At 39.6% G+C, this 12,193-nt stretch overlaps 1 protein-coding gene across 2 annotated transcripts in view; it reads right to left on the bottom strand.

The window, feature by feature from the left end:
* Positions 1 to 2,968: 2,968 nt before the first annotated feature.
* Positions 2,969 to 12,193, bottom strand: part of cnnm2b (cyclin and CBS domain divalent metal cation transport mediator 2b) — a 47,105-nt gene continuing 37,880 nt past the window's right edge. The window contains exons 5-8 of one of the 2 annotated variants that reach the window (XM_003453784.5): positions 11,654 to 11,747; positions 9,868 to 9,930; positions 7,160 to 7,338; positions 2,969 to 5,714 (exon numbers count right to left, since the gene is read on the bottom strand). In XM_003453784.5, coding sequence (XP_003453832.1) covers positions 5,433 to 5,714; positions 7,160 to 7,338; positions 9,868 to 9,930; positions 11,654 to 11,747 — 618 coding nt within the window. In that variant the 3' untranslated portion in view covers positions 2,969 to 5,432. The remainder of the gene's footprint in view (positions 5,715 to 7,159; positions 7,339 to 9,867; positions 9,931 to 11,653; positions 11,748 to 12,193) is intronic. The other variant, XM_005458532.4, reaches the window with a different exon arrangement.

Genomic DNA, 12,193 nt, shown 5'->3' with positions numbered 1-12,193 from the left:
ACCACCCCCATTACAGCTGATCCCCCCCCCCACACACACACACTTTTTAAAAAAAAATTAATTCTCATGCTTCTTCTTCCATCAGGCTCTGAGATGCACAGGCAGAATTTGAACATCACAACCTTTCAGTGTGAATCACTGTTTTGTCTCTGGAGTGATTGTCCCTGCAGACTGCAGTGGGCCTGCTGCATAGGAGCACTTTCAAGTAAACGATAAACAACAGCGAGCACAGCTGCAAACAATGCAGATGTTCTCTGTGTCTGGTTATACAACAGGGACGCAACTCGTGTCTGAGCAGATGGAAGGGCTCTTTGTCCATGTGTGCAGCTTGCAGAGACCATTAGGGCACTCATACATATACCTTGAAATATATTAGGAAACAGCTACCACCAGTGGCTATAGTCTGCAACTGAAAGTTTAAAAGATGACTGCAAACATTAGATATGATGTTAAAGATCAGGCCTGGAAGCAGCCTTAAAATAATTGTACAGTTTACAATCTACACTCCTGCAGGTATGAAGTAAACAGATTAATGCAGCTTTAGGGAAAATTTCCAGTTTTTATGAAGAAAGAGAAAAAGGGGGAAAAAGATGCAACTTTAAGGGGAAAACAAAATATGCCTTTTCTGTTTTTTGTAGGACGGTTAGATGAAAACATGTTCCACTGTCATGTCTGATTTTAGAAGCTAAAGTCATGAAACTTTAGCTCAGTTATCACAAAAAACTAACTTGACTTGTCTTTTGTGTGGTTTAAAAAATATAAAGGATGAAAAATGTGTTTAAAAAAATTAATAAAAAATATGAAAATGTAAAAAAGTCATTTTATAGACGGCCATAGTTTTCACTAACTCAACCTGTACTAGAAATACTATCAACAGCCTAAAAAAGGTTTGTCTTTCTTTTAAAGAATAGTTGATCATAAAAAAGGTCTGAATTTTAAGGAAACAAATCTGTCAAAAACCTTTATAATACAAAGATGGATATAAATTGTAGTGGTAGATTTTATGTGCTACTGAAGTAGTTTTTCTCATTTTCGAGAAGTGCCTTTAAATATTAAGACAGATATTACCTAAAAACCTTCCCAGTTGGTTTATGAGTTTGGTCAGTGGTTCTCTATATAACATGGTTGCTGAAAATGCATTTTTAAAAAGAGAACTGGTAATTTTTTTTATCAAATATACACAAATTTGCAAAAATGTCTTCTAGAAAAAATATCTTAATTTATGCTTTGGGCAAATTCTTTTCACTTTTCTAATAGAAGATATGATATGTGTAAAAAAAAAAAAAGAAAGAAGAAGAAGAAGAACAAGAAATGTGCACATTGACCATTGCATTAAAAAACAAAAACAACACAAACTTTACGGTACTGTGCAAGTCTTAAGTCACCCCAAATTTCTTTATATTTTTAGTAAAGAAGGCTTTCTAGCATTTATCTTTACCACAGTTTGACAGACATGTTGCACACCCACACGGTGATTCCCAAAGATCTTCTAGCTGAAAATGTTTGCATATCTCTGCATGGTGAATCTGAGGAAACTGGACAAGCGAAAGACAAAAAAATGGCAGCAATGAACAGGGTGTGAAAGTCAAGTCTTTAAGAAATAGGAAAACACCTGGTTTATACAGGAGAGGTGCACCTGAGCATTTACTGTTCCCTGAAGCCTCATCAGAAATGGTCAGTGCAAAGGTGCCTGTCGAGAAACTTAAGGAAGGGGAAACAGGGAGAAGGCTGAGGTATGCCAATTCACACAAGAACTGGACTGAAACTCAGGTCTGATGGAGTGGTGAATCCAAAATTTGACAGTTTTGGTTGAAATTGTGGTAAATATGTAGAGAGGCGTTTAAGAGAGAGGTACAGCAGTGACTGTCTACAGCCATCTGTGAAACACAGTGGAGGCTCTGTCATGGTTTGGGGCTGCATTTCAGACAGTGGGAATCTTTTCAAAGTTGATGGAATTATAAATGCAGACATAAGTGTCTGACTGACAACAGCTTAATTTTTCCAGCAACAGCAAAGATTACAAACACACTGTGAATGCAGTACAAGCATATCTGGATAGACTGATAAGTTTCCTTGAAGACGTTTCACCTCTCATCCAAGAAGCGGATGAGCTTCTTCAGAACTGAAGAAGCTTTTAGGATGAGAGGTGAAATGTCTTCAAGGAAACTTGAAACTTAGACTACGATGACCTGGATGACTGAGAACCTTCACAGACATAGACTGATAAGAAGACTATAAATCATAGATTGGCCTTCCCAGAGTCTGGACCTCAACATTACTGAAGCAGTGTGGGAACAAAAGGCAGCCAACATCCCAAGAAGAGCTTTGAATGTCCTTCAAAAACCTGGAGAACCACTTTTGAGGATCACTTAAAGAAAGGAGGAGAAAGCTGCCTAAGACAGTTCAAACTGTATTGGGAAAAAAAAGGTGGTCGTACTACATATTGACTTTCAAGCTTGTTAGAATTGCACAAACTCCATTTTTGCTTCATGTATTTCCATGTATGTTTGCACATTTCAATAAATCACATTTTCCAAGCAAAATACAAAGAAATGAGGGGTGGTTCAAGACTTTTGCACAGAAATATATTTCGCCTGTCTTGTTTTTTATGAGCATTTTTACACAATAATGACAAAAGAAAACATGAGAGTGAGCTAACTACATTTAGGCTGCAAAATATCGAGTTTTCTCTAAACTGGGAAATAAACAGATATGGCTATAGTTTAATTATAGTTTAGTCTAAATTCTATTAAAAACTGCATTTTTACTTTTAGATTCAGACCTGCATTAAGTAAAAAACTATTTCTCTTCATTATACGGGAAGCCCAGTAAAATAAAGGTGCGTTTCTCCCTCTTATATTTGCTCTCTTACATTCTGGATAAAGAAACAGACTAAGCTCAACAGACATGCAATGAACACGCGTTCAGAAAAGAAAACCAACATAAAAAGTGGGAGAACATAGCTGTGTATCATTCATGGACACGTTTAATGTTGAGGTTGCTTTTTGTGACGTTGATGATGCTCAACATGTTAGATGAGGTCATTAATACTGTGCAATTATCAAGTCTGATTATGCGTAAAATTGACAACAACAGAAGAAAGACACATAACCCCCACATGCATAGATGCTGGACTTTCACACAACTCCGCTACCTGCGAACCCCTCCCCCCACCCCGGAAACTACACTGTGGTGACAAATCTTGGCGCCATAACTTCCAAATAAACTAGCAGACATGTCTGAGGTCAACGGATGCAAAAACATGAAGCAAACAAAGGGTAAAGAGAGACTGACTAGGACAAAAACAAATATACATACAGTACATACATACAAATATAATCTGTAAATCTATAGAACAGTGAATTTTTTTTATTCATAATCATCTCTTAAATAAACTGCGGTTCATTGCACTTTGTTAAAATAATTAATTATATGATTTCTCTTAAAGGCAATAGTGTGATTTTTTTTAAAAGGTGAAAAATATATTGTACCATAAGCCTGATTTAGGATAATAGTAAAAATAACAAGATCTGTAATATACATAGGTTTCTGTAAAATACCCTCACCTCCTCATATACAGTGCATTCGGAAAGTTTTCAGACCCTCGCAAGATTTCCATGTTTTGACTCCCTAAAAGGTTTTAGGAGCGTCTTTTTTATCCGGACTAACAAACACTAAAACATTTAGATGATTCATTTTTCTGTTGGAAGCTCACACTTGATCTCTGGTGCTTCCTTCCTTTATCAACAGTCAACAATCAAACGCAAGGTGCAACTTTTTACACCTAAGGGACACGTTCTCCATATCTAGTTAGCATTGCGCTTTTCAATTTTAGTACTCCTCAGTGAGAAGCTTGTGAATGCTTGCAAACAAGTTACCGTCTTCCATGCAAACTTCTTATGAACTCAACAACCAGCTAGCGGCCAAAGCGTTTGCAAGGTTTTTGATGCAGCACCTCTTTGAGACCAATTTCACGCTCTTTGCGGTGCACATTGCTGTCAGTGTAGCACTTCAACAACCAAACATTCATGGTGGAGTAGCCAAATGTAAGTCAATCCTTAATAAAAAGGCACATGATCGACTTCTGGAAAACTGAAAGGCAACTGACAAGATCTCAGAACACAAGACACAATTATTGTGTCTGAGCAACAATCGTTAATGCTATTCCTGCAGTCAAACACGTGCTCTGGGGAAGCTTTTTTCTGTGACACGGATTGGGAGGCTAGTAAAGATATGGGCAAAGATGGATGCAGAATTATATCCAGTGCAGTCCTGAGTGAAAACCTTTTAAAGAGAGCTCAGAATCTCAGTAACACATAGTAGTGGATTTGTTGAGTGGCCCAACTAAAGTCAGGACCTGATCCCAAAACAGCACCTCTGGACAGACCTGATAGTTGGTGCACACCAAAGCTCTGCAATGTTCTAAGGAAAGTACTAGGTAAGGTTATCTGAATACTGATATCCTGGAATATTTGAGTGTTATTTGCAATAAATTTACATAGCACCTCAGTAACCTGTTCTTGATTTTTCTTCACGGTATATTGTTATGTGTAGACTGTCAGACAAAAAAATCTAAATCCACTTTAAAAATCTTTAAAATAACAAAACTTTAAAGGCTGTGAAATCTTTCTGAATGCACTATACAAGAATGGATGTTCATCCCCATATATGTAGCATATTCTATTTCTGCAGCACACTAATGCATGCTCATATGCCAGTTTTTTAATATATATATCATATCTTCACGCAAACATATATACATACAATATTATAAAATAAATAAATACAGGAAAACATTCTTGGTTCGTGGTTTAACGGTTTCTTTCAAAGTGGTTTTTGGTGCAGTCTTTGACTAACCTCTCTGCATGTTTGGGTTTGAGCCCTTGCTGATGGGATCAACAGTTGACTGAGCCTCCCTGAAAGATGCACCGGTGGGGGAGTTGCACTTCCTTCTGTGCATGATTGTGAATGTGTTTGAGAGTGTATGTGTGCATTGACAGTGTACGAAAGGGGGGGGACCAAAGTCTTTGGCCTGAGGAGCAAGTACAGCAAGTGCTGTGTTATGTGTGTGTGCGTGCGTGTGTGCACTCTGTCCAAGATACCGCTATGACAGTGTCAGATTGTCCCAAAAAAACGAAGCTCAGTAACACGGTACTGTCCGAGTGCACCCTCCAGAAAAGGGTGTAGTACAGCAGGGATTCTGACAGCGTTCAGGTGGGGGTGTTCAGGGTGACACAGCACCCATCTTCCCCATAGCCCCTTCATGAAAGGGTCTCACTGCCTGACTGACTGGGGGCTACTGATTGGAGCAGAACCCTCACTCCACCTGCCTCCGCTTCCCCACGTTCCCTCATCTTCATCTACATCACTGTGTGTGTGTGTGTCCACAAGACAGGGTGGAGGGTCTGGGTCTCCACCGGGCTCGGCGGGGGCTAGATGGGTCCCTCATTGTGGGAGGAGTGGTTGCTCCTGCTAAGACCCACACAGTTCTGCTGCTGGTTGAGCAGGTGGGACGTTTCATTGGCCACGGCGAAGGCCACAGCGGGGGTGGTGATAGTGGTGGTAGCCGTGGCGGTGACCACGGCTGGGTTCTCCACTCCATCGTGGAGCTCTGTTAGCGTGAGTTCGATCTTAGTGAACTCACTGTCCGTCGACTGCGGAGTCTTGTCCATCCGCGACGCCATCACAGCGTTCTGGTACTGTTGTCGCGTCACCTACAAAACAGTGAAGGTCAGGTCAAGTGTCACAACAAGAGGTTGCTGTGTTGTTATTCGTGGCACAGAGCTGGTAGCTCTGTAAACAAGGATTTGACACTAAATAATGATGTGGAAAAGCCTACAAGTAATATTGCTTTTAAAATATTCTGTAACAAATGTAATGATTAATTTACGATGATAGCCTTTCATTATCTGCTTAGTGTCCAGTGCGAGGACAAGAATATTACTACAAGCCAGAAAATGACTCATCTTCACTTGTTTCTATAGCTGGAATCAAACCAGCAACCTTTTGCTTGTGTAATGTGTAAACCGCTACACTCTGGAGCTATCTGTGACTCATCAAATATAAATGTTTTAAATTGTCATGAAGTAATTATCTTACTGTCAGTTTCTATCAGTTAGGTAATTACTTTTTGATCTTTTCTATTGATTTGGTACCCGGGACCCTAAAAGGAAGTAATAAAACATCTTAGAAAGTAGTACATCAGTTAGTACATCAGTTACATCAGAGCTCTATTTTTGCCTCACGGCTGATAAGCAGAATAAACAAAAACAGCCTCGTGAAGCAGCAGGATTCATCAATGAACATTTCCAAAGCAAGAGATTTGCCACATTTACACATCTGGCACAACAGCAGTGACTTTATTCGTTACTTAGAAGAAACAGAATCAGAATCAGAAAGACTTTATTAATCCCAGAGGGGAAATTGAGTTGTCATAGCAGCAAATATACAACAAATGTCAAGCACTCATGTAAAATGAAGTGTCTCACTGCCTGACTGAGAGTGTATGCGTGCATAGACAGTGTACAGAGATATTGATAGATAAATGTTAAGATAAATATAGGGATATGGGTATAAATAGAAATATTAATATAAAAGGACACAAATATGTCATGTATGTCAAATATATGTCATCAGCAGCAACATGATATATTTTTTTCACTTTTAGACAGGTAAGACTTCAACATAAGTCAAACTTTAGAAGTTATTTTTCATAAAGCAGCCATCCTCAGATATTTAATGTATTTCTAGGTATTTTTTATTTCAGAGGAGAAAATTTGGGGAGGAGAACATTGAAATGAATTGTGCAAATCTGATTTCTGAGATCCAAATTACAGCAGTACATTTGACAATGACAAAAAAGCAAGTTTTATTTGTGCCTGATATGGTTGTGATAGCTGCTGCTAGGAGTGTTCATTTATTTAGAATGAGAGGGGAAGATGCTATCAGAGCGAGTTCCTAATTGGCACAGATGGATGGCTCAAAGCTGCGAGCGCACTGCAACTTTGAATGTTGAGAACTCAGCGGGAAAAAGAAAATGGAAAGTTCTCTTAAAGACGTCAAAAATCAGCAGCTGCATGTGACATCAGTACGTCACCTACCTACAATGTGCATATAATCCTCATTGCAGGCTAATTTCTGATCCCCTGTGTTTACTCACCTTTATATACTGCAGGTCTGAGCGTGCTCTGACAGAATAATCAGGCACATATATATGCAGGAAGGAGTTGAGCTGGTTGTTGCTGTTGCCCAGCGTCGGGGTGATGGCATCTATACGATCACTCCTGTTCAGAGAATCGGAGTGATTCAGTCCAAATGGCCGTGGAGGAGATTTATTCTCTGTAGGAGAAAAAAACATTAAAGCATACTGGAATGCAACAGTAATTCATGGCACTGCAAAAGTACTTCTGAAAATAAGCAACATTAATGGGCCCTAATCCCTAAAGGTTGATTCAGTTCATCTGGACGTAATGTTTTCAGTGGGAGAAACGTTTCGTCACTCATCCAAGTGACTTCTTCAGTCTCAGCTGACTGCAGGTTTCCCCAACCTTATAAACAGCACATTTGCACAATAACTGAAACTAGCACCACTGAAGGAACAATGGACTGGGAGGTCAGTTGCTTGATCATTAATATGCAAATTGTCATGGACATTGATCAACACCACTGATCAAAGACCACTGATCAATCTCCATGAGTACCATTCACAGAGAGTTGGGGAATGGCTGCAATCACAGCATTGTAAGATGGCGAAAGATGTACCCTCAGGCCCCCTCCTTGAATACCTCCTTCGCTAGAGGTTGTTTGGCTTCCCTGATGTATAAATCCTGGTACTCCTCCTGGCACTTAACAGCATACACTACATTACTCTGTTTGTGTCGGGGGACCCGATCCTTGGGGTGGATCAATTTTTGGCACAGTGTGTTTTGGGGTTTAAAAGTTGTCACTCTTCCAACTGATTTATCCATGGGGCCAAAATATCGACATTATTAGCTATTTACTGATATATGAGTACTGATGATTATAACAGCTGACAAATGAAAATGAAAAAAAGCAGAGACAGGAGAGGCACTCTTAAAACGCGTTTTCAATGTGGGCATTGTGTAGTTTGTCTATCAGAGGGCACTTTGCAGCTTTCCTGGTGGCAACGTATTTGGAACAACACAAATGAAAAAACAACTATTGCACAGTCGGGCAGAGCAAACGAGTAATCCACGAATTGTTCGGACAATAAAATAAGATTACTTTTCAACTGTGTTGTCATATTAGCTTTTTTAAGTACTCGTAAATTCACATAACAAATTTAAAGGAAATCTGTTTATTTTTTGAGTGTCTGACAGAAAAGAACACCGGAATTGGTTTTTAGTCAGTTTTCAAACTCCTGCATCAGTTGGGCTCTATTGTCTATTTCTGCTAGTCTGATCTAATATTACTGTTCCTTAAAGTTCATATGGCACTAAATATTGATTTTCATTGTCTGTTAGATGATCTCTTTGGGCCTGTGCAATAATAACAGAAAAAATTTAAGTTAGAAACTTTACATGATTAGAAATTTTGTCTTAATTGTTTTGAGGACATTAAGATACTTAAAATTTCCTCTGAAACTAGCCGAGTTGTACAGCACTACTTAAGATCCTTTGTATCTGTGACTTTTTTCCAGGTCGAGTCTTAGGTACAAGCTGTGATGTATGGAAATCTAATTTATGTGTAAGTCTTCTAGTTTCATATAGCAGTCTCCAGTGATGCTGCGTCCTTCTATGTGCTACCACGTAGAAGACTTGTTCTTTTCTTTTCATTTTTTTGGTTATTTTTTAATTAAAGCCAGATTATGTTTTCCACTTCTTAAAGAAGCCTTGTGAAAATCACACACAACAAAGTGGAAACAGCTTGGCCAACGCTAATGCTACTACGCTGACTGGAATGTATGTAATCCCATGTTGGAATATGTGTGTATGAATGTGTATGAGTGAGGAAGTGAGAGGCAAAAACAGTGTGTGTGTGTGTGTGTGTGTGTGTGTGTGTGTGTGTAGAGGGAGCACAGTAGGCCAAAGACCTGGCATGTGGACTCTTGTGGATTAGTACTCTACTTTTTAGGGGCCAGGTCGACACAAAAAAATGTCAGTGTGCTGTGTCAAGAAAACACACATACTAGATTTCTAAACACACACACACTCAAATGCCACTGCACCAACGTGAGCACTGTAGGCCTCTACTATAGACACAGTGAAAGCGTATTTATTCCACAGCATTTCCTGTGGGTGCGTTCTCTTTTAATTCACTTTCAAAGCAGCCCTTCTATGTGTGTAGTATTGTGGTTTTTGTTCATGGGCTTGTGAATGTGAACATATGTATATGTGCATGTCTTTGTATGCGTGCTCAGTGGTGTCCAGCAGGGGGCTGTAGCTGTAGGTCTTGTTTATGTAGTCGGGGGGTTAAAGGTTAGGGGCGAGCGGGGCGGAGCCGGGTTCCACTCTGGGGCCTCCAGTCTCCAACACCATTCAGCCACTTGACTAATGGCTCAGGAGACAAGGATGTTAAGCCTCAGTCTGGATCCGTTTTCCTCTCTGCCTCTTTCTCTTTTAGTGTCACACACATTTACAGTTCATGTTGCATTCAGGGACAAACAGACAGTGAACACCTTCTTTGAAAGTCACACAAAACAAGACAGTTCTCAAGCAGACTATGAAAACCAAAATGCTAAACACACTCAGGTATATTTAGGTAAAGCATGCAGGTAGGTGAAACTGTGACTGTACAACTTTATGCACCTATATAATATCAACAACACATTCTCTTTCATATAATGAAATTTCATCACTATTCACTAAAGGTTATAGAGTGAAAGGTGATACTGAAAATCCACTGTACCTGGAGATCCTGCTAATGACTCAGCCCTACTGACTGCAAATGTACGAGACAGTGACAGAGGCACTTTGGGGAGAGAGGGATGAAACAAGAGAGAGACAAAATAAGCAAGAAGAAAGAAAGATGAGATTGTTAAAGTCGAGAAAATGGGTAATTTAATCAATTACACATGATAACATCTGATTAAAGAAAAGAAGTGTTAAATTGTTGTTCCTTTACTGATCAGCTAAAGATGAAATCTGGCACAAACCATAAAGCATTTGATTTGATTTCTTAGAGTGCGCACATCCACCACAGGAGAGTTATTCTACTGTTTCACCAGTAGGTGTCTCTCAAATCACACCACCCAAATGAATCAGTCCAATAGCTGAGGACAGTGCTGTAGTTTATGAATGAACAGAGAAGAATGAGTGGATCACTAGATGATGCATTTTCATGACATCTCTTGATTTATTATGTTATCATATTAGGACTTATTAGTTATTATTATATTATTATTTACACACAAAAGTGGCCCCTTTCACATTTTTCTCGTGTAACATGATGAGTACTTTATCCATACATAATTTTTAAAATTATGTTGCATGAGAACAAGGTGAAAAATTACAATTTTATGAGTAAATCATAGTGCCCTGCAAGTCTTATAAGACCTCCAGTACCTATAAAGCATAAAGAACCAGTAAAACCTCTAATTCCTCATATGAGCAGTCTATAACATATTTTACTGGAAACAAGCTACTGTGGATCACACTGTAAATGGTCTATATCACAAACCCAGAGAGAAGAGCTACTCGTCCAGCTGCATTTTAACATTTTACTTACTAATAATATCATTTTTCTGTCACAGGGTTTTCTTTCCATCCATCCATCTTCTGCCAGTTTTCTGGCTATGGGGTGGATGGCTCACTTGAGCAGATCTACCAGTTAGAAGTTCAGTGGTTCAATCTCTTGCTACATGTTGAAGCCTTTGGATACTGGAAAATGCAACTACTGGAGTGTGTGTGCAGTATGAATGTTAGACAAAGTGCTTAGGTCTAAAAACAAAGTGTGTGATTGAGACTAATAGTAAAAAGCACTTTGAGTGCTCAATTAGAGTAGAAAGCAACCCTTTATTTGGGTCCAGATTGCAGTAGTTTAGGCACAGATGCCCAGACCTCCCCATCCCAAGATATTTCCATGTCTGAGAGATATAACCTCTCAAGTGTGTCCTGAGTCTATCTTGGACGGGCCTCCTGGTAGGATATGTCCAAAACACCTAACCTAGGAGGTGCTCAGGAGGCATCCTGGCCACCTCACATCTACTCCAAGCCCCTCCCAAATCAGACACCCTTTGGAGGAAGCTAATTTCTGCCGTTTGCAGCTGTAACCTCACTGTTTCAGTCAGGCTAGGAACCTACATCAACTGGTGACTCAACATCTTCAATTTTAAGATCAGCTCTCTCTTCCCCGCAGCAGATCAGTACAGTATCCTCATCTCCTGCTCTACTCTGCCCAGAATCAGTGACAAACAACACTTAAAGCGAGCTTGACATCAGCGCCCTTGATGCAAACCAAACTTCCACTAGTTCACAGAACACATGTAGTCTGGTTTGGCAAAGTCCCACCCACCTCCAAGTATTCCACAATGAGTGAAAAAAAACCCTGCAATTTTGCTCCTGATTGTGAGGTTCAACTAACAGGCGGACTCTTCTGTCCAGACCCTGTCAAAGGAGGCTGAGTGAGATTCCCTAGAAGTTGGGATTCACTTTCACGGGGATAAAAATTTAAGACCATGACCAGGAAATCTTACCTGGTGAGGCTGTCAGAGCCATTATCCCATAGAAGGAGAATGGTCCCGCTTCAAACTTCATCCCCTCTTTTCCTGCTTCCACCTCCACCTTCCCCTGTGACAGCCAAGGAAAAGAATCACGAATCATCTTAAGAGAATATAAGTGCTCAACACATTATATATCAAATTACCATCTTAATTAAACCAAAAATTACTTATTTGTGCTGGTTTTACAATATTTCCTTTAACTTTATGCTTTATTTTTTACTTTATTTATCCTGTCTGTGAGATTATAATAAATCCACCCTGCTTTCCTTGTTTCCTTTCCTTTTTACTACTTGTAGAAAATCCTCACTCTGTTTAATAGCTCCCAATCTGCTCCTAAGCTGGGTCTCAAGGGCAATGACCCCACACTTGCTCAAGCAGAACCTCATTTAATCCAAGGCTAATACACATGTTGACTTAGTGACCTGATAGGGGAAATATAAAAAATCTGCGAACCTTTGCAATATAGACTTTGAACTCACTTTAGGAACAGTTATTTGGGACTTTCCTTTGGGC

This window comes from Oreochromis niloticus, linkage group LG6 (genome assembly GCF_001858045.2).
Source record: "Oreochromis niloticus isolate F11D_XX linkage group LG6, O_niloticus_UMD_NMBU, whole genome shotgun sequence".
Taxonomy (NCBI): Eukaryota; Metazoa; Chordata; class Actinopteri; order Cichliformes; family Cichlidae; genus Oreochromis; species Oreochromis niloticus.
This window is presented reverse-complemented; position numbering and strand designations above follow the sequence as displayed.